This window comes from Nycticebus coucang, chromosome 12 (assembly GCF_027406575.1).
Source record: "Nycticebus coucang isolate mNycCou1 chromosome 12, mNycCou1.pri, whole genome shotgun sequence".
NCBI lineage: Eukaryota > Metazoa > Chordata > Mammalia > Primates > Lorisidae > Nycticebus > Nycticebus coucang.
This window is the reverse complement of record NC_069791.1, coordinates 99,870,152-99,894,199: the sequence shown is the minus strand read 5'-3', so window position 1 is coordinate 99,894,199 and position 24,048 is coordinate 99,870,152. Positions and strand designations below refer to the sequence as shown.

At 49.0% G+C, this 24,048-nt stretch overlaps 1 protein-coding gene and 3 pseudogenes across 4 annotated transcripts; 2 read left to right on the top strand and 2 right to left on the bottom strand.

Moving 5' to 3' along the window:
- Window positions 1-1,041: 1,041 nt before the first annotated feature.
- On the bottom strand, window positions 1,042-8,360 carry IL32 (interleukin 32). 3 transcript variants are annotated; one of them, XM_053554281.1, is made up of 8 exons: window positions 8,313-8,360; window positions 8,136-8,179; window positions 3,660-3,698; window positions 3,453-3,515; window positions 2,524-2,550; window positions 2,323-2,349; window positions 2,107-2,166; window positions 1,043-1,658 (listed from the first exon to the last, which is right to left on the bottom strand). In XM_053554281.1, the coding sequence occupies exons 2-8, from the start codon at window positions 8,148-8,150 to the stop codon at window positions 1,299-1,301; spliced, it is 591 nt and encodes a 196-aa protein (XP_053410256.1). In that variant the 5' UTR covers window positions 8,151-8,179; window positions 8,313-8,360; the 3' UTR covers window positions 1,043-1,298. The 3 variants fall into 3 exon arrangements, with proteins under 3 accessions (XP_053410258.1, XP_053410256.1, XP_053410257.1); XM_053554282.1 differs by having other exon boundaries at window positions 8,136-8,176; window positions 8,313-8,354; XM_053554283.1 differs by lacking the exons at window positions 3,453-3,515; window positions 3,660-3,698; window positions 8,136-8,179; window positions 8,313-8,360 and adding an exon at window positions 3,288-3,433 and having other exon boundaries at window positions 1,042-1,658.
- A 502-nt stretch (window positions 8,361-8,862) lies between these two features.
- On the top strand, window positions 8,863-8,938 carry LOC128563012 (uncharacterized; annotated as a pseudogene).
- Window positions 8,939-9,166: 228 nt separating this feature from the next.
- On the top strand, window positions 9,167-9,271 carry LOC128563013 (uncharacterized; annotated as a pseudogene).
- A 5,081-nt stretch (window positions 9,272-14,352) lies between these two features.
- Window positions 14,353-16,161, bottom strand: LOC128560812 (eukaryotic translation initiation factor 2 subunit 3, X-linked-like; annotated as a pseudogene). The gene is made up of 2 exons (XR_008373155.1): window positions 14,961-16,161; window positions 14,353-14,577 (listed from the first exon to the last, which is right to left on the bottom strand). The product of XR_008373155.1 is annotated as a eukaryotic translation initiation factor 2 subunit 3, X-linked-like (transcript).
- Window positions 16,162-24,048: the final 7,887 nt, after the last annotated feature.

The window sequence follows — 24,048 nt, the reverse complement described above, 5'->3', positions numbered from 1 at the left end:
AGATCGGGCCCCCTTCTTCCTCAGGAAGGAGGGGGAAGGGCCACAACAGCAGAGCAAGACCCTTCCCCCATCACTTCCCTAAAGCCCTGTTAGGGCTACTGGAGCAGGGGCTGGAAGCAAGCAAGGCCCCTCAAGATTGTGAGGGACACCAAAGTCTAATGTCAGCGTCACTATCCAGATGCTTCCCCTGTTGGACTCCCAGTTGGTCCTATGGGGATGGTTGTTCTAAACCTCAAGAGTTCATTCCAATGGTCCAAAAGGATCAGAGAAAGGACTGGTATACTGACCCACAGGAATGTCCTTGGTCTGTGAGGCCTCCTGGCCCCCCAACCCCTCCCCATATCCTTCAACACATCCCAGCTCCCCTCCTCAGACAATGGATTCAGTTCCAAACAGCAGGTCCAGGGAGCCTGGCCTTGCAGGTGCTTCCTCCTCTGGTCTGTGTGCAATAAGCCTGAGGGTGGAAGTGGGAAGAGGGTGCAGCCCCTTCAGGGAGGTGAACTTGGGCTCAGAAATGGTAAAAAGTGCTCCCTCTCCCCTAAGCTTTGCTCCTGAGTGCCCCCAATCTCTGCAGTTGCAGGCAGGGGTGAGGCCTCAGGCCCAGAGATATGACCCTGGCCTCCCCTTTCCCTCCTCCCTCCTTTGCTTTCAACCCTGGCAGGTGGGGCTGCTTCTGAGTCCTCTCTGTTCTCCCTCAGCCCAGCTGGAGTGCTGAGGGCAGAAAGAGGGGCATAAGAAGAAAACCATGAGGCCAAAGCCACTTCATAGGGGGAGCATGGACAGCTCCCTACTGTCCCAGGAGCAGATGTCCAAAGAGTGCCTGCTGATGGGGCCAGTTATGGGGCTGAAATCTCATGGCCTGCAACTGTGTGGTGACCAGTGTCCCCTTGCAGATAGATGTCAGGTAGTTCATCTTTGTTTATCCAAAGCTGGAAGCCCTGCCTGGGTCCATCTGACCCACATCTTCTGCCTACAACCATCAGGTCCCCTGTCTCCTGCCTGCCCCAGACCCCCACCTAGGCCTGCCTCAGAGTAGGCTTGAGCAGACACTGGATTCCATTTAGGCAGCTTTTTAATGAAGACATCAGAGCAAGAGGACAGGTCAAAACTGCAGCAGGAAGGCCAGGCAGGGAAGATTTGGTGGATGGGATGGAGTGGGGGGACAGGGAGAGGCTGAAGGAGGGAGTCAGGGGTGAGCAGGAGGGCAAAGACCATGTTAGAAGATCATTCTGAGAAGTGGGGACTCAGGGGGCTCTTAGGTGTGTCAGAGTGCTCCTTGATCCACCTGTCAGGGCTCCTTAGACCAAGAGGGCCGGGCGGAAGAAGGATGCCAGAGCACTGAAAAGACTCTTAAGTTGGTTCCACAAATATTTCACAAAGCATACAAACTCCTGGATTAAGGCTTTCACAGTCTCCTGCAGCCAGGACAGCGCCTTCTGCAGCCAAGACAGCATCTTCCACAGCCAGGACAGGGCCTTCTGCCACATCTTTTGCACTGCCTCCAACATCTTTTGGAACAATCTTTGCACTCGCTCAAAAAAGGTCTCCTCAGAGTCCGGGGCCTCTGGATCGTCTGGGACAGAGTACCTCTGGTCTCTGGGCCTCTGGACTCTATTGCGAAATTCATTTCTTACTTCTTGAAGTAGAGGAATGGATTCCTGAGGAATGGGGGGGAGGGGTGTTGCTCAAGGTCTGGAAGGCGGGGGAGGGGGTGCAGCCCAGGCCCTGACCCCACTGAAGCCTCTTGGCCTTTGTGTGAATCTGAGAGACAGAAGCCACAGATGGTGGTTTCCTGCCACCAGGTCCATGGACACAGACACAAGAGACTTTTCTAGAGGCCTCACTCCTAAATCCCCCTCCATGCCACAGACGTGGTGCTTGGATCTGCCTGTTCACTGATGGCTTCTGCTAATCTCCCAGCCTACCAGGGCTCCCTTGCACATTGACTTGAGGGCAGGGATTTGGCCACTTTGTGCTGGAGGAAGCCAGGGTGGCAACCCTCCATCTCAGCTTAAGGGGCTGGGCACACACTTGCTCCCACCTACGTAAGGGTGAGCAGGATGTGAGGGAGAGGCCAGGAGGCTAAGATGGGCAACTCAAACTCACCAGGTTGTTTCTCTGGATGTGAGCATCCATGAGTCCAATGAAGCTGTCAGTGAAGTCATCCTGGGGAGAGGAGGGTGCTGGGGGCTGCAGGCCTGCTTCTGCTTGCAGCAGTCCCCACTGTCACCTCCCATGGGTCCTGATGCGTCCCAGAAGCCCAGGAGCCCAGACCCAATACCTGGAAAGCACTAAGTCATGAAGGGTGGGGCCACAACTCACCTCCAGCTCATCCAGGCTTGATTCTATCTGTTAGGAACAAATCACTCAGTTCCAGGAGGGTGCTGGGGCTGCAGGCCTGCTTCTGCCTGCTGCAGTCCCTACTGTCACCTCCCAAGGATCCAGGTGAGTCACAAGGGGACTGGGAACCCAGACCAAATATCTGGGGAGCACTAAGTCATGGAGGGTGGGGCCATAACTCACCTCCAGGTCTTCCAGGCTTGACTCGGTCTGTTAGGAACAAATCACTTTTTAGTTCCAGGCCCTGCCTGTCCTCAGCCCCACCCCAAGCCCCACTCCCCAAACTGGATCTAGCCAGATGTCTGGGGTCTGACATTCCTGTTGTGTTGCTAATGTTCTTTTTTTGTTGTTGTTGTAGAGACAGAGTCTCACTTTATCGCCCTTGGTAGAGTGCCCTGGCCTCACACAGCTAACAGCAACCTCCAACTCCTGGGCTCAAGCGATTCTCCTGCCTCCACCTCCCAAGTAGCTGGGACTACAGGCACCTGCACAACACCTGGCTATTTTTTTTTGTTGCAGTTGGCCAGGGCCAGGTTTGAACACGCCACCCTCCATTATATGGTGCCGGTGCCCTACCCACTGAGCCACAGGTGCCGCCCATTGTGTTGCTAATGTTCTGTGGGACTCAGATACCTCCCTGGGCCTCGGAATCCCCCTTTCCCCATACATTCTTTTCTTTCTTTTTTTTTTTTGAGACAGTCTCAAGCTGTTGCCCTGGGTAGAGTGATGTGGCATCACAGCTCACAGCAACCTCAAACTCTTGGGCTTAAGCAATTCTCTTGCCTCAGCCTCCTAAGTAGCTGGGACTCTAGGCACCCACCACAACAACAGCTATTTTGTTGTTGTTGTTGTTGTTGTACTTGTCATTGTTGTTTTAGCTGGCCTGCCTAGCTGCCTCTGTGTAGGTGACCAGTGCCCTACCCACTGAGCTACAAGCACCCCCATACATTCTTCTGCCCCACAGGTGTGAAGTGAGAAGTGGGTTGCCAGGGTCTGTCCAGTGTAGGGGTGAGCGTGTTGAGGTGGCAGTCTTCATCATCCATATCAGGAAACATTGTAGAGAGCCTGGGGCTGCAGACATCTGACCAGCAGCTGCTGGGACATGGACCCACCTGTTCAGCCTGTGCTGAATTTTCACCTAGGAGCTTATCCATGGTTCTTTCTAAGTCCTGGTGCTGGGAAGAGAGGCAGAGTTGGGGCCAACAGGCCAGATCCTCCTCCCTCCTGGGTCCCAGGTGGGCCAGAACATCTTTGGCCACCCAGGCTGAGAACCCAGGCCCCCACCTCATAGCCCAAGCACATGTGGGGAAGAGCCTTACCATTTTGTTCTTCCAAGCCTTAAGGTCATCAGGGTTGATCTGGGGGAAAGACAGTGATGCTCAGGCCTTACGTGACCTCCTGCCAACAGACAATCCACACCCCACCCCACCCCCACACACACACAGTTGCATGAGAATGAAGGTCGCATTGGAGTGTGCTGGGTCAACTTGGTTTCTATACCCTCTACAGTCCTGGATGACAGCTGGCCAGGGGAGGGGCCTATTAGGGATGGGGATGCTAAACAGCAGCCATTCCTCTGTGAGGTGCTGATTTCTTTTTGTTGTTGTTTGTTTGTTTTTGCAGTTTTTAGCTGGGGCCAGGTTTGAACCCGCCACTTCTGGTATATGGGGCCGGCACCCTACTCCTTTGAGCCACAGGCCCCGCCCTGTGAGGTGCTGATTGAGACTCAGAGATTCCAGGCGGGGCCACCCTGGCTGGTTACCAAGGAGCAACCAGCCACTCCTTCCAACTGCAAGCCTGTAGCACCCTGGCCACTCTCACCTACAGACATTTAGCTGGACCCACAGAGTCTAGAGGTACCCCACAGACTTCCCCACAGGTCCACGTCTTAAGGCCCCAGTCTGGTGTCTGGACACACTTTGCTTCCCAGACTGCTGAGTGGTCAATGCCACTCACAGAATCTGTAGGATTCTGCTTAAAATTTCCTGCTTTAAATTTCCATGCCAGTTAATATTTGCAGGGCACCTGTCTGCATGCTTCGAGTCAGCAATGGTACCATCCTGGCAGCTCAATTTCACAGGAAATAGGGCACAAGAAATACTGTGCCAATCAGTGGGAATAAGCCATCTGCCATATTACCCCTGAACCTGGGCTTGGCCTCTAGGCCCTAGGACCTGGGCAACCTCACCTTTAGTGTGGGGGCATGGCAAGAAGAGACATCCAGGCTGGGGCAGGTCCTGCTCCTAAGCTGACCCAGACAGGCTAGCTCCTGGGAGAAACTTTCTTTTTTTTTTTTAATAAAAAAAATTGTATTTACTTAGAAGCATTCAGAATGTCAACAAAACAGCTGCAACTTTTTTTTGCAATTACAGAGTGGTATTCAGTTAACAGAACAACAATTATTTCGTATAAGCTGCATCAGAGACAACTGAAGATGAAAAAACTACCATCCCCATATATAACTAATCTGTGCTGTGCACCAACAAGAACCTGCTTTAAATTTCCATGCCAATTTACAACCCCCAGACTGTACCAGGCAAGGTTAGTGGCTATTGAAAAGGACAGGGCAGGGCTATCTAAAGACACATTCGGTAGTGTGTTAACTATACAAAAAAAGACACTGTACAGTTTAAAAACAAATCTTACACAGCCTTACATTTCAATTTTTTTCTTTAAAAGGAGTGAGTTGTGTACAGGGGGTTAAATGCTTTATAGACAAGAAAAAAAAACTGCGCTAGCACCAACTTATTCATCATCATCATCATCTTCATCTTCATCTTCTTCATCTTCCTCCTCCTCTTCATCCTCTTCATCTTCCTCGTCTTCCTCATCTTCCTCCTCTTCCTTCTTTTTCTTGCTTTTTTCAGCCTTGACGACTCCCTTTTTCACTGCATCAGGCTTTCCTTTAGCTCCGTCTGCAGCAATATCCTTTTCGTATTTTTCCTTCAGCTTTGCAGCCTCCTTTTCATCAGGCTGCTTGTCATCCTCAGCAGTGTTATTCCACATCTCCCCCAGCTTCTTTGCAACATCACCGATGGATAGGCTGGGATGTTCTCCTTTGATTTTTGGGCGATACTCAGAACAGAACAAGAGAAAGGCCGAAGGAGGCCTCTTGGGTGCATTGGGATCCTTGAACTTCTTTTTCGTTTCCCCTTTAGGAGGGATGTAGGTTTTCATTTCTCTTTCATAACGGGCCTTGTCCACCTTTGCCGTATCTTCAAGTTTTCCTTTCTCTTTAGCAGACATGGTCTTCCACCTCTCTGAGCACTTCTTAGAAAACTCTGAGAAGCTGACTGAAGCATCTGGGTGCTTCTCGTGCTCCTCCCAACAAGTTTGCACAAAGAATGCATATGATGACATTTTGCTTCTCAGCTTCTTAGGATCTCCTTTGCCCATGTTTAGTTATTTTTCCTTAGCGAGGCACAGAGTCACCCAGTGCCCGTCCGGCTCTCACTTGCCCCGGCGCTGTCTCTATGGAGCTCAATCGAGAAACTTTCTAAGGGGAAGTTTCCAGCAAAGCACTGCCCTTCTCCCCAGGCTCTCTGGGGACTGGTGTTTCCTCTCATCCTCAGACCTGCCATCACTAGCTCTCCCCACAAATGGGCAAACAAGTACTGGGGCTGGTGCCCTACTACTTTGAGCCACAGGTGCCACCCTTTTTTTTTTGAGACAGAGTCTCATTTTATCACCCTCGGTAGAGTGCTGTGATAACACACGGCAGCTCACAGCAACCTCCAAATCCTGTGCTTAGGTAATTCTCTTGCCTCAGCCTCCAGAGTAGCTGGGACTACAGGCGCCTGCCACAACGCCCGGCTATTTTTGTTGTTGTTGTCGCAGTTTAGCCGGGACTGGGTTTGAACCTGCCACCCTCAGTATATGGGGCTGGTGCCCTACCCATTGAGTCACAGGTGCTGCCCAACACCTTGTCTTATAACTACAGAGTGTCCCAAAGGTCATCATAAATAGACAAACACATATTATATTTTATACTTTTATGTTGTTTTTGTTTTTTGAGAGAGTCTCACTGTGTCACCATTGGTATATTGGGTGACGTCACAGCAACTCACAGCAGCCTCCAACTCCTGGGCTTAAGCGATTCTCTTGCCTCAGCCTCCCAAGTAGCTGGAACTACAGGCGCCCGCCACAATGACTAGCTATTTGTTGTTGTAGTTGTAGTTGTCATTGTTGTTTGGCAGGCGCTGGCTGGATTTGAACCCACCAGCTCCAGTGTATGTGGCTGGCACCCTAGCCGCTGAGCTACAGGCACCAAGCCTATAAGCCTATACTTTTATGTATTTTTCTTTTTTTTTTTTTTTTTTTGTGGTTTTTGGCCGGGGCTGGGTTTGAACCCGCCACCTCCAGCATATGGGACTGGCGCCCTACTCCTTGAGCCACAGGCGCCGCCCTATTTTTCTTTTTTTTTGAGACAGAGTCTCTGTGGCCCTTGGTAGAGTGCTGTGGCATCACAGCTCACAGCAACCTCCAACTCTTTTGAGCTTAAGCAATTCTCTTGCCTCAGCCTTCTGAGTAGCTGGGACTATAGGCGCCCGCCACAACGCCCAGCTATTTTTTGTTGCAATTGCCACTGCTGTTTTAGCTGGCCGGAACTGGGTTTGAACCAGCTGCCCTCGGTATATGGCGCTGGCGCTCTATCCGCTGAGCCGCTGGCACCACCCCACTTTTATGTTTGAATATTTATATATCAACATGTAGAGAGACTCAGCGCCTGTGGCTCAACCTGCTAAGGTGCCAGCCATATACACCTGAGCTGGCGGGTTTCAATCCAGCCCGGGCCACCAAACAACAATGACAGCTACAACCAAAAAAATAGCCGGGCGTTGTGGCAGGCACCTGTAATCTGAGCTACTTGGGAGGTGGAGGGAGGAGAATCGCTTGAGCCCAGGAGTTGGAGGTTGCTGTGAGCTGTGATGCCATCGCACTCTACCCAGGGCGACAGCTTCAGGCTCTGTCTCAAAAAAAACAAAACATGTATAGAAACATTTTGTAAATATTTCATAAAATTTTGTAATGAATATTTTGTAAACAAAAGTGAATTTAGCTACAATTTCCCATTTTCCCTATGTAGTATCTATGGCAACCTTTGGGACACCCTGTATATTGTCATTCAGCGTTCCTGACTGAGCCTTCACACACACACACACACACACACACACACACACACACACACGCACACTCAGAGGAAGTGCTTAGAGCACAGACCTATCTCCAGACTCCTCTAAGTGCACACAGTGTGGCTCTTTTTTTTTTTTTTTTTTATAGAGACAGAGACTCGCTTTGTTGCCCTCAGTAGAGTGCTGTGGCATCACAGCTCACAGCAACCTCCAACTCCTGGGCTTAGGCAATTCTCTTACCTCAGCCTCCCGAGTAGCTGGGACTACAGGCACCCGCAACAACGCCCAGCTATTTTTTTGTTGCATTTCGGCCAGGGCTGGGTTTGAACCTGCCACCCTCAGTATATGGGGCGGGCGCCCTATTCACTGAGCCACAGGCGCCGCCCCACAGTGTGGCTCTTAAGTCACCTCCCAGACTAGCCTTCCTGCCCTGTAACAGGGTCTCTGCAGGACTCTAAAGACCCACAGCACAATGAGCCTGTGGGGCTGCCAGCTAGTGATGACCCAGGACCTCAAGAGAGTGACAGCAGAGCATGCACCCCACCACACCAGGGCCATCAGAAACTGGCTGGTCGCCTGCCTGTGAAGCCCACTCTATCCCCCCATCTCCCCAGCAACCTGGTGAATCATGGGGTCCCAGGGCTGTCCCCATTACCTACTCACCCTATGGAAGCACATGGCAGCAGAGTTCCAGGGGCCAGGGTCTGCTGGGGAGGAACAGGAATGAGGAAAATTGTCTCAGAGAAGCATCACTCACTCCCCTGGTGTCATTAGCCTCAGGGACCCCAGCTACCCCCTGGAAGGCCCAACATCCCAGCCTGACCACACTGATATAGTCACCTTGTCCTCCCTGTCGTGCTAGCACAAAAGGCAGCTAGCTTCTGCTCTGGGAGGGGGCCCCAGATGGTTTTAGTGCAGAGAAGGGAGGGGCTAGGGGTGGGACTTCTGGTGGAGGGGGAGGGCCTTCTGGGGGCAAGGCCTGTCCTGGCACTGTCTGAGCTGGGGTGGTAATAGCATCTATAAGTCTGACCTACCACCTCTTCACACCCTGCCTTGGGGGCAAAGTCCCTTCCAGCTTAGCACACAGTGGCCTTGCTCCCTAACAAAGTACCAAGACATGAGGAGATAACAAAAGAGCTGAGCCAGCAAGAGAGAAAGAAAGAGACAGAGAGACAGGTCTGAGCTGCCTGGGAGAAGTGGTGAGGGCCTGTCCTGGCATGGTCTGAGCTGGGGCAGGAATCTCTGAGCCCAGGAGTGGGCTACTTCCCCAGCCTTACCAACCAGGGAACAGGGCAGAGGAACAGTGCAGACTTGGGAAAGTAGGTCAGGGAAACTTCTGGAGCTCAGGAGAGACTAAAGTCAGCTGGGTGGGTCTAAGAGCAGGGGTCATGACCTCCTGGTGCTTACCACAGGCTGTGTTCTTACACTGACTGTATAGAAAGAGGAGGTAGGCTTGGCACCCATAGCACAGTGGTTATGGCACCAGCTAAATACACCAAGGGTGGTGGGTTTGAACCCGGCCCAGACCAGCTAAACAACAATGACAACTGCAACAAAAAAGTAGCCGGGCATCTTGGTGGGTGCCTGTAGTCCCAGCTACTCAGGAGGCTGAGGCAAGAGAATCGCATAAGCCCAAGAGTTTGAGGTTGCTGTGAGCTGTGACACCACATCACTCTACAGAGAATGACAGAGTGAGACTGTCTCAAAGAAAAAAGAAAGAAAAAGGCAAAGTAAACCTTCCCTATGTACACCCCAGCCCGTGCCCCATGCCTGGTCTGTATTGTGATGGGGGAACATGGAGAAGGAAAAAGAGGAAAAAAGAAAGAACAGGGGTCATGCTGACCAGGTCCTTGCATGGTGGGGCGCCCAGCTCCAGAGTCTGGAGAAGATTTCCTCTCAGCTCTTGGTTCAGGGGGAGGTGGTCCTGGAGGCCAGGAGCTGTGCAGATTGCAAAGGTGGCTGGCAGCCGTGCAGGTCTGTCTATGGGACAGGATAGGACAGGATAGGACAGCCTGTTGATGATGGCCTGGACAGACCAGGTGCTCCTGACCTCTCCAGGGCCAAGGAGGCTGAGGAGCATCACCCAGAATCTATAAGTCTGATCTACCTCCTCCTCACACCCTGCCTTTGGGGGCAAAGTCCCTTCCAGCTTAGCACTTGGTGCCCTTGCTCCCTAACAAAGTACCATGACAGGGTGGCGCCTGTGCTCAGTGAGTAGGGCGCTGGCCCCATATACCGAGGGTGGCGGGTTCAAACCCAGCCCCGGCTGAACTGCAACCAAAAAATAGCTGGGCGTTGTGGCGGGCGCCTGTAATCCCAGCTGCTCGGGAGGCTGAGGCAGGAGAATCACAGAAGCCCAAGAGCTAGAGGTTGCTGTGAGTCCTGTGACATCATGGCACTCTACTGAAGGCGGTAAAGTGAGACTCTGTCTCTATAAAAAAAAAAAAAAAAAAGAATAAAACAAAGTACCATGACATAAGGAGATGACAAAAGAAGTCTGTTCCCAGGAGGCACCTGTGGCTCAGTGAGTAGGGCACTGGCCCCATATACTGAGGGTGGCAGGTTCGAACCCGGCCCTGGCCAAACTGTAAAAAAATAGCCAGGCATTGTAGCAGGCGCCTATTGTCCCAGCTACTCCAGAGGCTGAGGTAAAAGAATTGCCTAAGCCCAAGAGCTGGAGGTTGCTGTGAGCTGTGACACCACAGCACTCTACTGAGGGCGACAAAGTGAGACTGTCTCTAAAAAACAAAGTTAAAAAAAACAGAAAGAAATCTGTATCCCAGTTCTGGAATCTGGAAGCCCAGGAGCAAGATGTTGACAAGGGGGGGGGGGTACTTCTGAGGGTCCATTCCAGGCCTCCTGTGATTGCAGATGGCCATAGTCATGTTCACATGGCCTTCTCCCTGTGTGTCTGCCCAAATTTCCCCTTTCTATAAGGACTCCCACCATATTGCATTAGGCTTTACCCTGATGATGTCATTGTAAATTGATGACCTCTGTAAGACCCCATTTCCAAATAAGGCACATTTTGAATCTTACTGGGAGTTAGGATTCAACATAGGAACCTGAAGAGGACACAGTGCAACCAATAAAACACCTGAAGATGACATAGGGAGACATAACCCATAAATCACACTATCTTGGTGAAAATTTCACATGGTTAACTAGACACCAGCTGTCACCTTCCTGGTGGTTAGGAGTTTGTTCATTTGGCTGAAAGCTCCTTTCCAAAGGCAGGAAGTCCAGATGCCATCTCTGCATCTGAATTACAGAGCACCAGCTGAAAGCCATCCTCGGACCCCACCCAACAGCCGGCCACTCACAGAGGCTACCCTCTGGAGGCATGTTATCTTCCATTCCTAATTGTACCATGTTTCTATAGCTTTTTGGTGATATAATTCACATTCAATGCATAGAACTGTGCAAGCCACCCATTTTAGAACACTGCCACCCATCACAGAACATTTTCATCAACTCAGAGATAAATTCCTCTCCTCTGAGATATCAGCTCCCAACCCCAAACTTCCATCCCCCGACAGCCCTGAACAACCTCTTATCTACTTTTTTAATTTTTTTAATTTTCTTTCTTTTTTTTTTTTCCTTTGCAGTTTTTGGCTGGGGCTAGATTTGAACCCACTACCTCTGGTATATGGGGCTGGCGCCCTACTCCTTTGAGCCACAGGCGCTGCCCTTTTTCTTTTCTTTTTTTTGCAGTATTTGGCCGGGGCTGGGTTTGAACCTGCCACCTCCAGCATATAGGGCTGGTGCCCTACTCCTTTGAGCCACAGGCGCTGCCCATGCCTGGCTATTTTTTGTTGCAGTTTGGCTGGGGCGGGTTCGAACCCACAGGTGCGGGCCCCACCCGGCTATTTTTAGAGATGGGGGTCTTGGTCTTGCTCAGGCTGGTCTTGAACCTGTGAGCTCAGGCAATCCACCCACCTTGGCCTCCCAAAGTGCTAGGGAGGCATGAGCCACCGTGCCCAGCCTATCTCTGTCTTATTTTATTTATTTATTTATTTATTTTTATTTATTTATTTATTTATTTTTGAGACAGAGCCTCAATCTGTCACCCTGGGTAGAGTGTCATAGCATCACAGCTCACAGCAACCTCCAACTCCTGGGCTTAAGTAATTCTCTTGCCTCCCTGTAGCTTGGACTACAGGCGCCTCCCCGTAGCTGGGACTACAGGCGCCTGCCACAGCACCTGGCTATTTTTATTGCTGTTTTTGTTGTTGCGGTTGTCATTGTTGACTTTAGCTGGCCCAGGCTGGGTTCGAACTCACCAGCCTCAGTGTATGTGGCCGGTGCCCTACCCACTGAGCTATGGGAGCCACCCCTTTGCCCATTTTTAATTAGACTATTTGTCCTTTTATAATTAAGTTGTAAGAGTGTTTTATATGGGCGGCGCCTGTGGCTCAGTGAGTAGGGCGCCGGCCCCATATGCGAGGGTGGCGGGTTCAAACCCAGCCCTGGCCAAACTGCAACCAAAAAATAGCCGGGCGTTGTGGTGGGCGCCTGTAGTCCCAGCTACTCAGGAGGCTGAGGCAGGAGAATCGCCTAAGCCAGGAGTTGGAGGTTGCTGTGAGCTGTGTGATGCCACGGCACTGTACCGAGGGCAATAAAGTGAAACTCTGTCTCTACAAAAAAAAAAAAGAGAAAAAAAGTGTGTTTTATAGATAAGTGAATTACAAATATGTTCTCCCATTCTGTGGGTTGTCTTTCCACTTTCTCCATGGTGTCCTTTGCACAAAAGTTTTTAATTTTTTTTTTTCTGAGAAGGAAAGAAAAGTTTATTACTTTGCTGGCAAAGGAGGTAAATGGCAGACATTGGTCTCAAAATCCAAATTCTTGCTTCTGTGCAGAAGTACAAAACTTTCAAAGGTTCTGACCTCATAATCCCATTTTGGACCAAGCCCATCTTCAGCTAAAACAGTCTCAAGACCTCCACCCAGATTAATGCCATCTTCAGCTAAGAAGATCTTGTAATCGCCTCCCAGACGATTCCCTGGATCTATTTCTGTGGCACAAAGCATAAGAGACATTCTCTGCTCCTCCCAACCACTAATCTGAGGCAAGGATTCGGGTTTTAGTTCCCAAAATGTTAGAGAGACAGAAAATATTTTTTCCATTTTTTTTTTCAGTCCAATCCCTCTGAAACGTATTCCCCATTGGTTCCTACCGGGGGTTTGCTCATGGATGACCACAGGACACTGTAGTATACCAAGTGCAGATGGCTGGAAGCAAGGTTTCCCCAATGGACACAGCCATGGGGTAGCTAAACATGGTGATTGATTGAGGAGGAGCTGCTGAGCCACCTCTGCAGCTGCCTGCCTATAGTGTCATCACCAGCATGTCATTCTCTGTGCTTGTCTGCTTTTCCTAGACTGCTGATGCCCATCATCCAAGGTTTATTCCTGCTCTGTGTTGGCATACAAGCACAGGAACCCAGCAAAGCACCTGGCCTGGCCTGCAGTCCTGGCAGGAGTCTATCTTGGAACTTGACACATGCTCTCCATTTGGGTAGGACAAGCCCCCCCTACCCAGCCTAACAAGATATCCACTAATACTGAGTGAAACTTCCAATTATCAAAAAGATTAGGCCCCTCATGTTGGGTCACCTCTCCGTCTTTAGATTGTTTTAAGCACATGGTTTGTTGCAAACAGTCCCCGCAAATGAGGTTCCACCAATTTCATTAAGGCAAACACACAAATAGTCCATTGCAAATGGGGTGCTCCCAAATGAGGTTTGTCCAAATCCATTAAGACATCGTACCCCTAGTGAGTGCATTCATGTAGGTGGTTCTTCTTTTTATTTATTTATTTTTTTCATGAGACAGAGATTCATTATGTCGCCCTCATTAAAGTGCGTGCTGTCACAGCTCACAGCAACCTCAAACTCCTTGGGCTCAAGCGATTCTCCTGCCTCCACCTCCCAGGTAGCTGGGACTACAGGCATCCTCCACAATGCCCGGCTATTTTTTGGTTGCAGCCGTCATTGTTGTTTGGTGGGCCTGGGCTGGCTGGATTCAAACCCGCCAGCTCAGGTGTATGTGGCTGGAGCCTTAGCCACTTGAGCCACAGGTGCCGAGCCCAATCTTTAGGGTTTTTTTTGAGACAGAGCCTCAAGCTGTCGCCCTGGGTAGAGTGCCCTGGCATCACAGCTCACAGCAACCTCCAACTCCTGGGCTCAGGCGATTCTCTTGCCTCCACCTCCCAAGTAGCTGGGACTACAGGCACCTGCCACAACACCTGGCTATTTTTTTTGGTTGCAGCCGTCAGTGTTGTTTGGCAAGCCCACTCAGGTGTATGTGGCTGGCGCCTTAGCCGCTTGAGCCACAGGCGCCAAGCCCAGTCTTCAGTTTTGTTTTTTTTTGAAAAAGCAACAAACTTTATTTCAAACAGGTTCAGCAGCATGTGTGTATGCCATAGCAAAGATTGGCTGATTTCCTTTTTGGTTGCAGCCGTCAACAAATGATTTCCTTTTGAACCTGTGTTGACATTATAAATCAGACATTTGGGAATGCTTAACTTCTGCTAAAATGTAGATTGAATGCAACGTTATGCCAATTTTCGTATTTATTATAGATACTATTTTAATATCAGAGGTTAAATTTTCATCAAAAAATGAGGATAATCTTTTTTTTTGTGTGTGTGGTTTTTGGCCGGGGTTGAACCCGCCACCTCCGGCATATGGGACTGGCACCCTACTCTTTGAGCCACAGGCACCGCCTTTAAAAATGAGGATAATCTTACAGCTAGCTACCTACTAAGGTAATGAGCTGTGAAATAAATTTCCTAATATTACTTTGAAAACATACCCCTAGGTTAAGAGAAATCCTACTCCATCCAAATGTATTATTTAACTGGGATTCTTTAGTCGTCAGACAGTTGGCTTGATTGTCACTCCTCTTTTTATCTGACCCCAACCAATTAAAAGCCAGTGTTTTTCAACTCTTCGGCTAAGTGCAATTTTTTTCTCCTACTTTTGTGCACACAGGATTAGTCAAAACAATTTTGCCCTAATCTGCCTTGACCGTACTAACTCTCCCTCCTATCGACAGAGATCCTATGTTCACCATGAGCACTTCATTCTTAGACAGCTTTTTTTTTTTTTTGTAGAAACAGAGTCTCACTTTACTGCCCTGGGTAGAGTGCCATGGCTCACAGCAACTTCCAGCTCTTGGGCTTATGTGATTCTCCTGCCTCAGCCTCCCAAGCACCTGAGACTACAGGCGCCCGCCACAACACCCGGCTATTTTTTTGTTGCAGTTTGGCCAGGGCTGGGTTTGAACCCACCACCTTCGGTATATGGGGGCGGCACCCTACTCACTGAGCTACATGCGCCGCCCCATTCTTTATCTTTTTTTTTTTTTTGTGATTTTTGGTTGGGGCTGGGTTTAGAACCCGCCACCTCCGGCATATGGGACCGGCGCCCTACTCCTTGAGCCACAGGCGCCGCCCGCGCCGCCCCATTCTTAGGCAGCTTTTGCACCTTTGCTGCTTTCTTGTCTCCTTCAGTGCGTACGCCTAGAGGCCTTCTGAGTAGGAAATAGGAAATTTCCAATTCTGTGAAGATTTCAGGTAAAGCTCCAACTGCACCGAGTACCTGACCCACCATTCTGTCAGCTCGGCATAAAGTGAGGTCAATTTTTGTTCCAACTCCAATAAGACCCCCTGGAGCGGCATACTGAAGATCATTATGTTCCGCAAAAAGTGATACAATTTTGGAAAAGATTGGTTTACTCATTAGTTTTCCTTCATTATCCTTGGAAACAATACCAGGTCTGACTTCTATCTCCTGGCCTACCTTTAATACTCCTTTTAGAATACTGCCACCAGCTACACCCCCCCTTAAGGTCATCAACTTCACAGCCAGGTTTGTTGACATCAAAAGATCGAATAACAATAAGTGGGGGGGGGGTTCTGAAGTAAAGTCTCTTGGGGGTACTGGAATTTTCTTTACTATGTACTCACAGACAACTTCAATATTGTATTTTAGCTGAGCAGAAATTGGAATAATGGGAGCTCCTTCTGCTACTGTACCTTGTACAAATGCAAGGATCTTCTCATATTGCTCTTTAGCCTGACTTTCTTTTACCAAATCAATTTTATTTTGCAGAATCAAAATATGCTTCGATTTCATGATCTCTATAGCAGCCAGGTGTTCAGAAGTCTGAGGCTGAGGGCAAGATTCATTACCAGCTATCAACAAAAGAGCTGCGTCCATTACTGCTGCTCCGTTCAACATAGTAGCCATCAAAATATCATGGCCAGGACAGTCAACAAAGGAAACATGCCTGACTAATCTGAAGTTCCCTTTGGTCCCTGGAATATCTGTAGGAAACTCATCAGGTGTACTGCTCCCACAAGATCTATAACATTCTGGTCGAGGACAAGTTGGGTCATCAAGTTTATAAATCTTAGCATTGGCATACCCAAGCTTGATTGTAATATTTCTTTCTAATTCATTTTTGAATCTGACAGTATGAACTCCAGAAATAGCTTTGACAACTGTGGATTTCCCGTGAGCCACATGACCAATTGTACCTATGTTAATTGTGGCTTGTCTGCTGATAACTTCATGTGAAAGTGGTGTCAACTTGGTAACATCCAAGGTAGCAAGATCCTGGCGCGAAAGTTGCGGCTGACCAAGAGTCACTCCAACCTCACCCCCCGCCATCTTGCCCAGAGAGAGCCAGTCTTCAGTTTTAAAGGGGATCTTGGGTAGGCCAGGCATGGTGGCTCATGCCTGTAATCTTTGCACTCTGGGAGGCCAAGGTGGTTGAATTGCCTGAGCTTAGGAATTCAAGACCAGTCTGAGCAACAGCAAAACCCTACCTCTAAAAAAGCAATAGCCAGGCGTGGTGGCAGGCAACTGTAGTCCCAGCTACTCAGGAGGCTGAGGCAAGAGGATTGCTTGAACCCAAGAGTTCAAGGTTGCTGTGAGCTGTGATTTCACAGCACTCTAGCAAGGGCAACTAAGTGAGACTCTGTCTGAAAAAAAAAAAATAAATAAATAAAGAGAATAAAAACTAGCCTGGTGGGGGCGGCGCCTGTGGCTCAGTGAGTAGGGCGCCGGCCCCATATGCCAAGGGTGGTGGGTTCAAACCCAGCCCTGGCCAAACTGCAACAGAAAAATAGCCGGGTGTTGTGGCGGGCACCTGTAGTCCCAGCTGCTCGGGAGGCTGAGGCAGGAGAATCGCGTAAGCCCAAGAGTTAGAGGTTGCTGTGAGCCGTGCGACGCCACGGCACTCTACCGGAGGGCGGTACCGTGAGACTCTGTCTCTACAAAAAAAAAAAAAAAAAACTAGCCTGGTGTTGTGGTGGGCACCTGTAGTCCCAGCTACTTGGTAGACTGAGGCAAGAGGATCACTTAAGCCCAAGAGTTTGAGGTTGCTGTCAGCTGTGACACCACCGCACTCTACCAAGAGTGACCAAGTGAGACTTTCTCAAAATAAATAAATAGATAGTAAATAGATAGCGAGTGGAATAGAGAAACGCCAGCACACTGAGTCCAAACTAAGCAAAGGTCCTTTAATTGACTGGCCAGCTGAGAAAGGGCTTATGCCTCAAAGTCTCTCAACCCCCAGAAAAAGTGGTGGAAACCTTTTATAAGGTGCTTTCTGTAAGGGAGGGGGAGTCCTTAAAGCAAGCCAAGTTTCACAAGAGCCAATACTTGCAAAATTATATCTATAGGGTAAGGGGAGGGCTTACAAGAAGGAGCTGTGGTTTCACAGGTTTTTACAGTTTTTGCTAAACTCTGCAGCCTTCAGCTGAGCTTCCTGTTGTTGAAAGCTCTTAGCAAAGTCCTTAGCAAAATGGAGTAAGTCTGGCTCTATAAACAAAATGGAGTTAAGGCATTGCAATGGGATCTTGGCACCAATTGAATCTCCACTGTCAATTTGCATCTGGAGACCAGCATAGTGGCTCACACCTGTACTCTTAGCACTCTGGGAGGTGGAGGCGGGTGGATTGCCTGAGTTCATGGGTTGGAGACCATCCTGAGCAAGAGTGAGACTCTGGCTCTAAAAAGAGCTGGACATCGTGGCCGGGCCTATGGTCCCAGCTACTCAGGAGGCTGAGGCAAGAGAATTGCTTGAGCCCAAGAGTTTCAAGTGCTATGACCTATGACACCAGGACACTCTACCTAGGGTGCCAAAAGCAAGACCCTGTCTCGAAAAAAAAAAAAAAAAAAAGAAGGGCAGCATCCATAACACCATAACACAGTGGGCAGAGCACTGGCCACATACACTGAGGCTGACGGGTTCAAACCCAGACCGGACCATACAGGGGTCCTCAAACTTTTTAAACAGGGGGCCAGTTCACTGTTCCTTAGACCGCTGGAGGGCCGGACTATAGTTTAAAAAATAAAAACTATGAACAAATTCCTATGCACACTGCACTATCTTATTTTGAGGTAAAAAAACAAAACGGGAACAAATACAATCACACTACCTCATGTGCCCCGTGGGCCACAGTTCGAGGACCCCTGACAACAATGACAACAGCAACAACAACAAAAAAATAGCTCCGTGTGTGGTGGATGTCTGTAGTCCCAGCTACTTGGGAGGCTGAGGCAAGAGGATCAGCTAAGCCCAAGAGTTTGAGGTGGCTGTGAGCTGTGACATCACAGCACTCTACCCAGGGCAACAGCTTGAGACTCTGTCTCAAAAAAAAAAAAAAGAAAGGAAAGAAGAGAAGGCTTGGCGCTTATAGCACGTTATGGTGCCAGCCACATGCACTGGAGCTGGCGGGTTCAAACCCGGCCTGGGCCTGCTAAACAACAATGACAACTGAAACCAAAAAAATAGCCGGGTATTGTGGCGGGCACCTGTAGTCCCAGCTACTCGGGAGGCTGAGGCAGGAGAATTGCTTAAGCCCAAGAGTTTGAGGTTGCTGTGAGCTGTGACGTCATATCACTCTACAGAGGTTAATATAGTGAGACTCTGTCTGAACAATAACAAGAACAAAAATGAAAGGAAAAGAAATTGCATCTGAGGCTTCAGTGGGGAGGCATAGAGCCTTGGGGTTCCCCATTTATAAAAATCTGATAATTGAAAAAAAAATCTGATAATTGGGGGGTGGCACCTGTGGCTCAAAGGAGTAGGGCGCCAGCCCCATGTGCCAGAGGTGGCAGGTTCAAACCCAGCCCCAGCCAAAAACTGCAAAAAAAAAAAAGAAAATCTGATAATCATGTCCCCAGTGTAAGGATATTTGGGTTGGAGTTATTAGTGAGGATGTGGGGACCCAGAGCCCCATCCACTCATTCTCTGAGTTCTGGACCTGAGGAAATCATTTGCTTTCCTGAAGGTTTCTTGTTACCTGGAGCCCTTTGCAATTTGGGGGCAGAGTTTTTCCCAGTATCTCTTTTTTCTCCCCCAAACACATATTGATGGTATCCTTTTGTGAACTAAAAGAAAATCTTGGGCGGCGCCTGTGGCTCAAAGGAGTAGGGCATCAGCCCCATATACTGGAGGTGGCAGGTTCAAACCTAGCCCCAGCCAAAAACTGCAAAAAAAAAAAAAAAAAAAAGAAAGGAAAAGAAAAGAAAATCTTAGGGCTACCCCCAGCAACTGACTGACTAAACCCTCTCTTGACCCAGGAGATCCCTAAAACTCAGTTGCCAGCCATGAGAAAGGAGATCAGCCATGTTTCATCATGTCCCCCTCCCCTTAGAGACGTTCTTGGTGAGTCATTCATAGACCTAAGGCTATGTAAGACTTACCTGAAGGTCCTTGATATACACAACAAACCACTTGAGCCTGGGCATATGTCCTGCAGTTGGTCTCTGATTCACAGACCCTTATCTTAACTCATCATTCTTTTCGCTGACTCTTAGTCTATTAGATAAAGCTTAACTCTTTCAGCCAATTGTCAGCTAAAGAATCTCTAAACCTACCTATAACCTCTAAGCCAGTGGTTCTCAACCTTCCTAATGCCTCAGCCCTTTCATACAGTTCCTGTGGATCAAGACCCACAGTTTGAGAACCGCTGCCCCCGGCTTTGATATGTTCCACCTTTTTCAGCCAAACCAGTGTATGTTTTCCACATATTGATATATGACTTTTACTATAATTCCTGTCTCTCTAATTCTTTTCTTTTGTTTTTTGAGACAGAGCCTCAGGCTATTGCCCTGGGTAGAGTCCTGTAGTAGCACAGCTCACAGCAACCTCCAACTCCTGGGCTCAAGCAATTCTCCTGCCTCTGCCTCCCAAGTAGCTAGGACTACAGGCGCCTGCCACAACGCCCGGCTATTTTTTGGTTGCAGCTGTCATTGTTGTTTGGCGGGCCCGGGCTGGATTCGAACCTGCCAAGTCAGTTGTATGTGGCTGGTGCCTTAGCCGCTTGAGCCACAGGTGGCTAGCCCAGATTATTTTTTAGAGACAGAGTCTTACTTTATCGCCCTCAGTAGAGTGCCATGGCATCACACAGTTCACAGCAACCTCCAACACCTGGGCTTAGGCAATTCTCTTGCCTCAGCCTCCCGAGTAGCTGCAAACTACAGGCGCCCGCCACAACGCTCGGCTATTTTGTTGTTGCAGTTAGGCTGGGGCCAGGTTTGAACCCACCACCCTCCGATTCTTTTTTCTTTCTTTCTTTCTTTTTTGGCTGGGGCTGGGTTTGAACCCACCACCTCTGGTGTATGGGGCTGGCACCCTATTCCTTTGAGCCACAGGCGCTGCCCTCTTTCTTTCTTTTTAATTTTGTTTGAGGCAGAGTCTTACTTTGATACCCTCGATAGAGTGCCATGGTGCCATGGTGTCATAGCTCCCAGCAACCTCAAGTTCTTGGGCTCAAGCAATCCTCTTACCTCAGCTTCCTGAGTAACTGGGACTGCAGGCACCCACAACAATGCCCAGCTATTTTTTTCAAACATTATAGATTTTATTTTATTTATTTATTTTTTAGAGGCAGAGTCTCACTTTGTCACCCTCAGTAGAGTGCTATGATGTCATAGCTCACAGCAACCCCCAACTCTTGGGCTTAAGCAATTCTCTTGCCTCAGCCTCCCTAGTAGCTGGAACTATAGGCACCTGCCACAACGCCTGGCTAGTTTTTTTTTTTTTGAGACAGAGTCTCACTTTATCACCCTTGGTAGAGTGCTGTGGCATCACAGCTCACAGCAACCTCCAACTCCTGGGTTTAGGCAATTCTCTTGCCTCAGCCTCCCAAGTAGCTGGGACTACAGGCGCCCACCTGCCACAACGTCCAGCTGGGCTTTTTATTGTTGTTGTTGCTGTTGGCAGTCGTCGTTGTTTTAGCTGGCCTGGGCCAGGTTCAAACCTGCCAGCCTTAGTGTATGTGGCCAGCGCCCTACCCACTGAACTATGGACATTGCCTAGTTTTTAATTTTGAATATGAGCCTTGCCAATATTTTTAACTATACTGTTTTAAAAAGTAAAATAATCACTTTAATATGACACATTTTGTGTAGCAGACATAAGGGACAGCACAGCAGGAGATAAGAAAGTGTGGGTCAGGGGTAGAGGGTCTGACAAAGAAAAAACCCACAATAGCAGGATCTTGAGGTTAGGGACTTTTTATGACTAGGAGCCTGCACAGAAACTAGGAGCTTGTGACCAAAGGTTACTTTTCCCTCATTAACATACATTAGTATGATAGAAGTTACACCTAGCTCCTAGACAGATTCTGAGCCACCCCTAAAAGAATAAAATGTGGAGCCAGGACTACATGTGCCTGTAGTCCCAGCTACTGAGGAGGCTGAGGCAAGAGGATTGCTTGAGCCCAAGAATTTGAGGTTGCTGTGAGCTATGATGATGCCATGGCCCTCTGTGCAGGGTGACAGAGACCCTGTCTCAAAAAAACACCCCAAAACCTGGCTTATTGTACCCTCAATGAATCCCCAACAATAAAAAAAATAAATAAATAAAAAATAAAAAATAAGGGCGGCGCCTGTGGCTCAGTGAGCAGGGCGCCAGCCCCATATGCCGAGGGTGGCGGGTTCAAACCCAGCCCTGGCCAAACTGCAACAAAAAAATAGCCGGGCGTTGTGGCGGGCGCCTGTAGTCCCAGCTACTTGGGAGGCTGAGGCAGGAGAATCGCCTAAGCCCAGTAGTTGGAGGTTACCGTGAGCTGTGTGATGCCACGGCACTCTACCGAGGGCAATAAAGTGAAACTCTGTCTCTACAAAAAAAAAATAAATAAATAAAATAAAATAAAAAATAAAAAAAAAATAAAAGTATAACCAACTAAAGAAAAAGCATTAAAATAAAACCAAATGATTCATTCTTGTTCAATACAAAGATATTTACCTTCAAAAAAAAAAACCCCAAAAAATTAAAAGTGGGACGGTATCTATTCTAAGAATTCTCCACCCCTTTCTAAGAAAAAAAAGCATGGGGCAGCGCCTGTGGCTCGGTGGTTAGGGCACCAACCCCATATACCGAGGGTGGTGGGTTTGAACCCAGCCCTGCCAAACTGCAACAAAAACAGTTGGGCATAGGGTAGGTACCTACAGTCCCAGCTACTCTGGAGGCTGAGGCAAGAGAATCGCCTAAGCCCAAGAGCTGGAGGTTTCTGTGAGCTGTGATGCCACAGCACTCTACCAAGGGTGATAAAGTGAGACTCTGTCTCAAAAAAAAAAAAAAGTAAAAAGGAGGTGGTGGTGGTGCCTGTAGCTCAAGCGGCTAAGGCACCAGCCACATACACCAGAGCTGGCAGATTTGAATCTGGCCTGGGCCTGCCAAACAATGACAACTACAACCAAAAAATAGCCAGACATTGTGGCAGGCGCCTGTAGTCTCAGCTACTTGGGAGGCTGAGGCAAGAGAACCACTTGAGCCCAGGACTTGGAGGTTGCTGTGAGCTGTGATGCCAGAGCGCTCTACCCAGGGCGACAGCTTGAGGCTCTGTCTCAAAAAAAAAAAAAAAAAAAATTAGAAGTTGGAAGGTCCCTATTCTAAGAATTCTCCACCCCTTTCTAAGAAAAAAAAGCATGAATATTCCACCCCCACATAATACAGAATTAAGGAACCAACATAAAAAGGGAAAATCCTGTTGAACCAGGGTCTGCTCCACTGGAGAGGCAAACCCCTCCCTCTCTAGGAGGTCTTTTTACTTTGAGGCTGCTCGTGTGAATTGCTACACATGACTATGTTTGACCTGTTGTGGACTTGGACTTGGTACCACCACAACCACAAATGAGAAGTTTTTCCTTCTTCTTCTTTTTTTTTTTTTAGACAGAGCCTCAAGCTGTCACCTTGGGTAGAGTGTCGTGGCATTACAGCTCACAGCGACCTCCAACTCCTGGGCTCAAGCAAATCTCCTGCCTCTGCCTCCCAAGAAGCTGGGACTACAGGGACCCACCACAATGCCTGGCTATTTTTTGGTTGCAGCCATCATTGTTGTTTGGCGGGCCTGGGCTGGATTAGAACCGGCCAGCTCAGGTGTATGTGGCTGGTGCCTTAGCAGCTTGAGCCACAGGCACTGAGCCATTCCTTCTTTTTTTTTTTTTCCAGAGTCTCACTCTGTTGCCCAGGCCAGAGTACTGTGGCATCATAGCTCACAGCAACCTCAATCTCCTGAGCTCAAGGGATCCTCCTTCCTCAGCCTCCCAAGTTGGGGCTACAGGCACCCACCACAAAAGGACAAGGTCTCACTTTGCTCAGGCTAGTCTCAAACTACTTACCTCAAGCGATCCCCTCCCCTTTGGCCTCCCCAAGTACTGGGATGACTAGTATGAGTCACTGCAGCCAGCCAAGGTTGTAGAAGTTTACCTGTAGCCATGAAAGTGTCTCAATATCACACATTCTCTTCTGGGCTCACCCCAAGGAACTTTTGGGTTCTTCCTTTTGCCTTCTCCCCTCATTCTTGCTACTTAGATCTTCTCCCCACTCCCAATCAAGCTTGGATTCCAGCTTCTGCAAAGCAGGGCAACTCCCATCTGTACAGTTCCCGCCACCAAACTTCACCCCAGATCCACCAATGCTCAGAAGAATTAAGTAGCTCTCTCTAATCATTATGATCATCCTTCTAGGTAGGGCTGATAACTTATAAAACTACAAATTTCCAGGTGGCGCCTGTGGCTCAAGGAGTAGGGCGCCGGTCCCATATGCCAGAGGTGGCAGGTTCAAACCCAGCCCCGGCCAAAAAAAAATCACACACACACAAAAAATACAAGTTTCCCCTTCCTCCTAATTGGAAAAGAAACTGACAGAAGCCCAGATGGTTTCCTGGTAGTGTGGAATTCTCACTCATGGACTGGCGGAAGATGCCTGGCTTTTGTCCACATGCTGGTCTGGTTCCCATTAACAACTGGGGGCAAACTTCCCTGGTCACGGAGGCTGGATGGCAACCTATGAAGTAGCCTATTCACTATGTGACTCCATCCATGGCAGGGTGGCCACCTGTCAACTAAGGCTGTCAATGTAGCTCTGTAGAGATGGGTCCCAGGAATGAAGAAAACCACAGAGACAGAAAAATGCCAGGAGACGGCCAGCAGCTGATCCATAGCACCCTTGGCCACCACTGCGGAACGCCCCCCCCCCTCGCTAAGACACAGATTCCGGGCCCCATCCCTAGAATGAGGAATCAGGGTGAGGCCATGGGATCTACA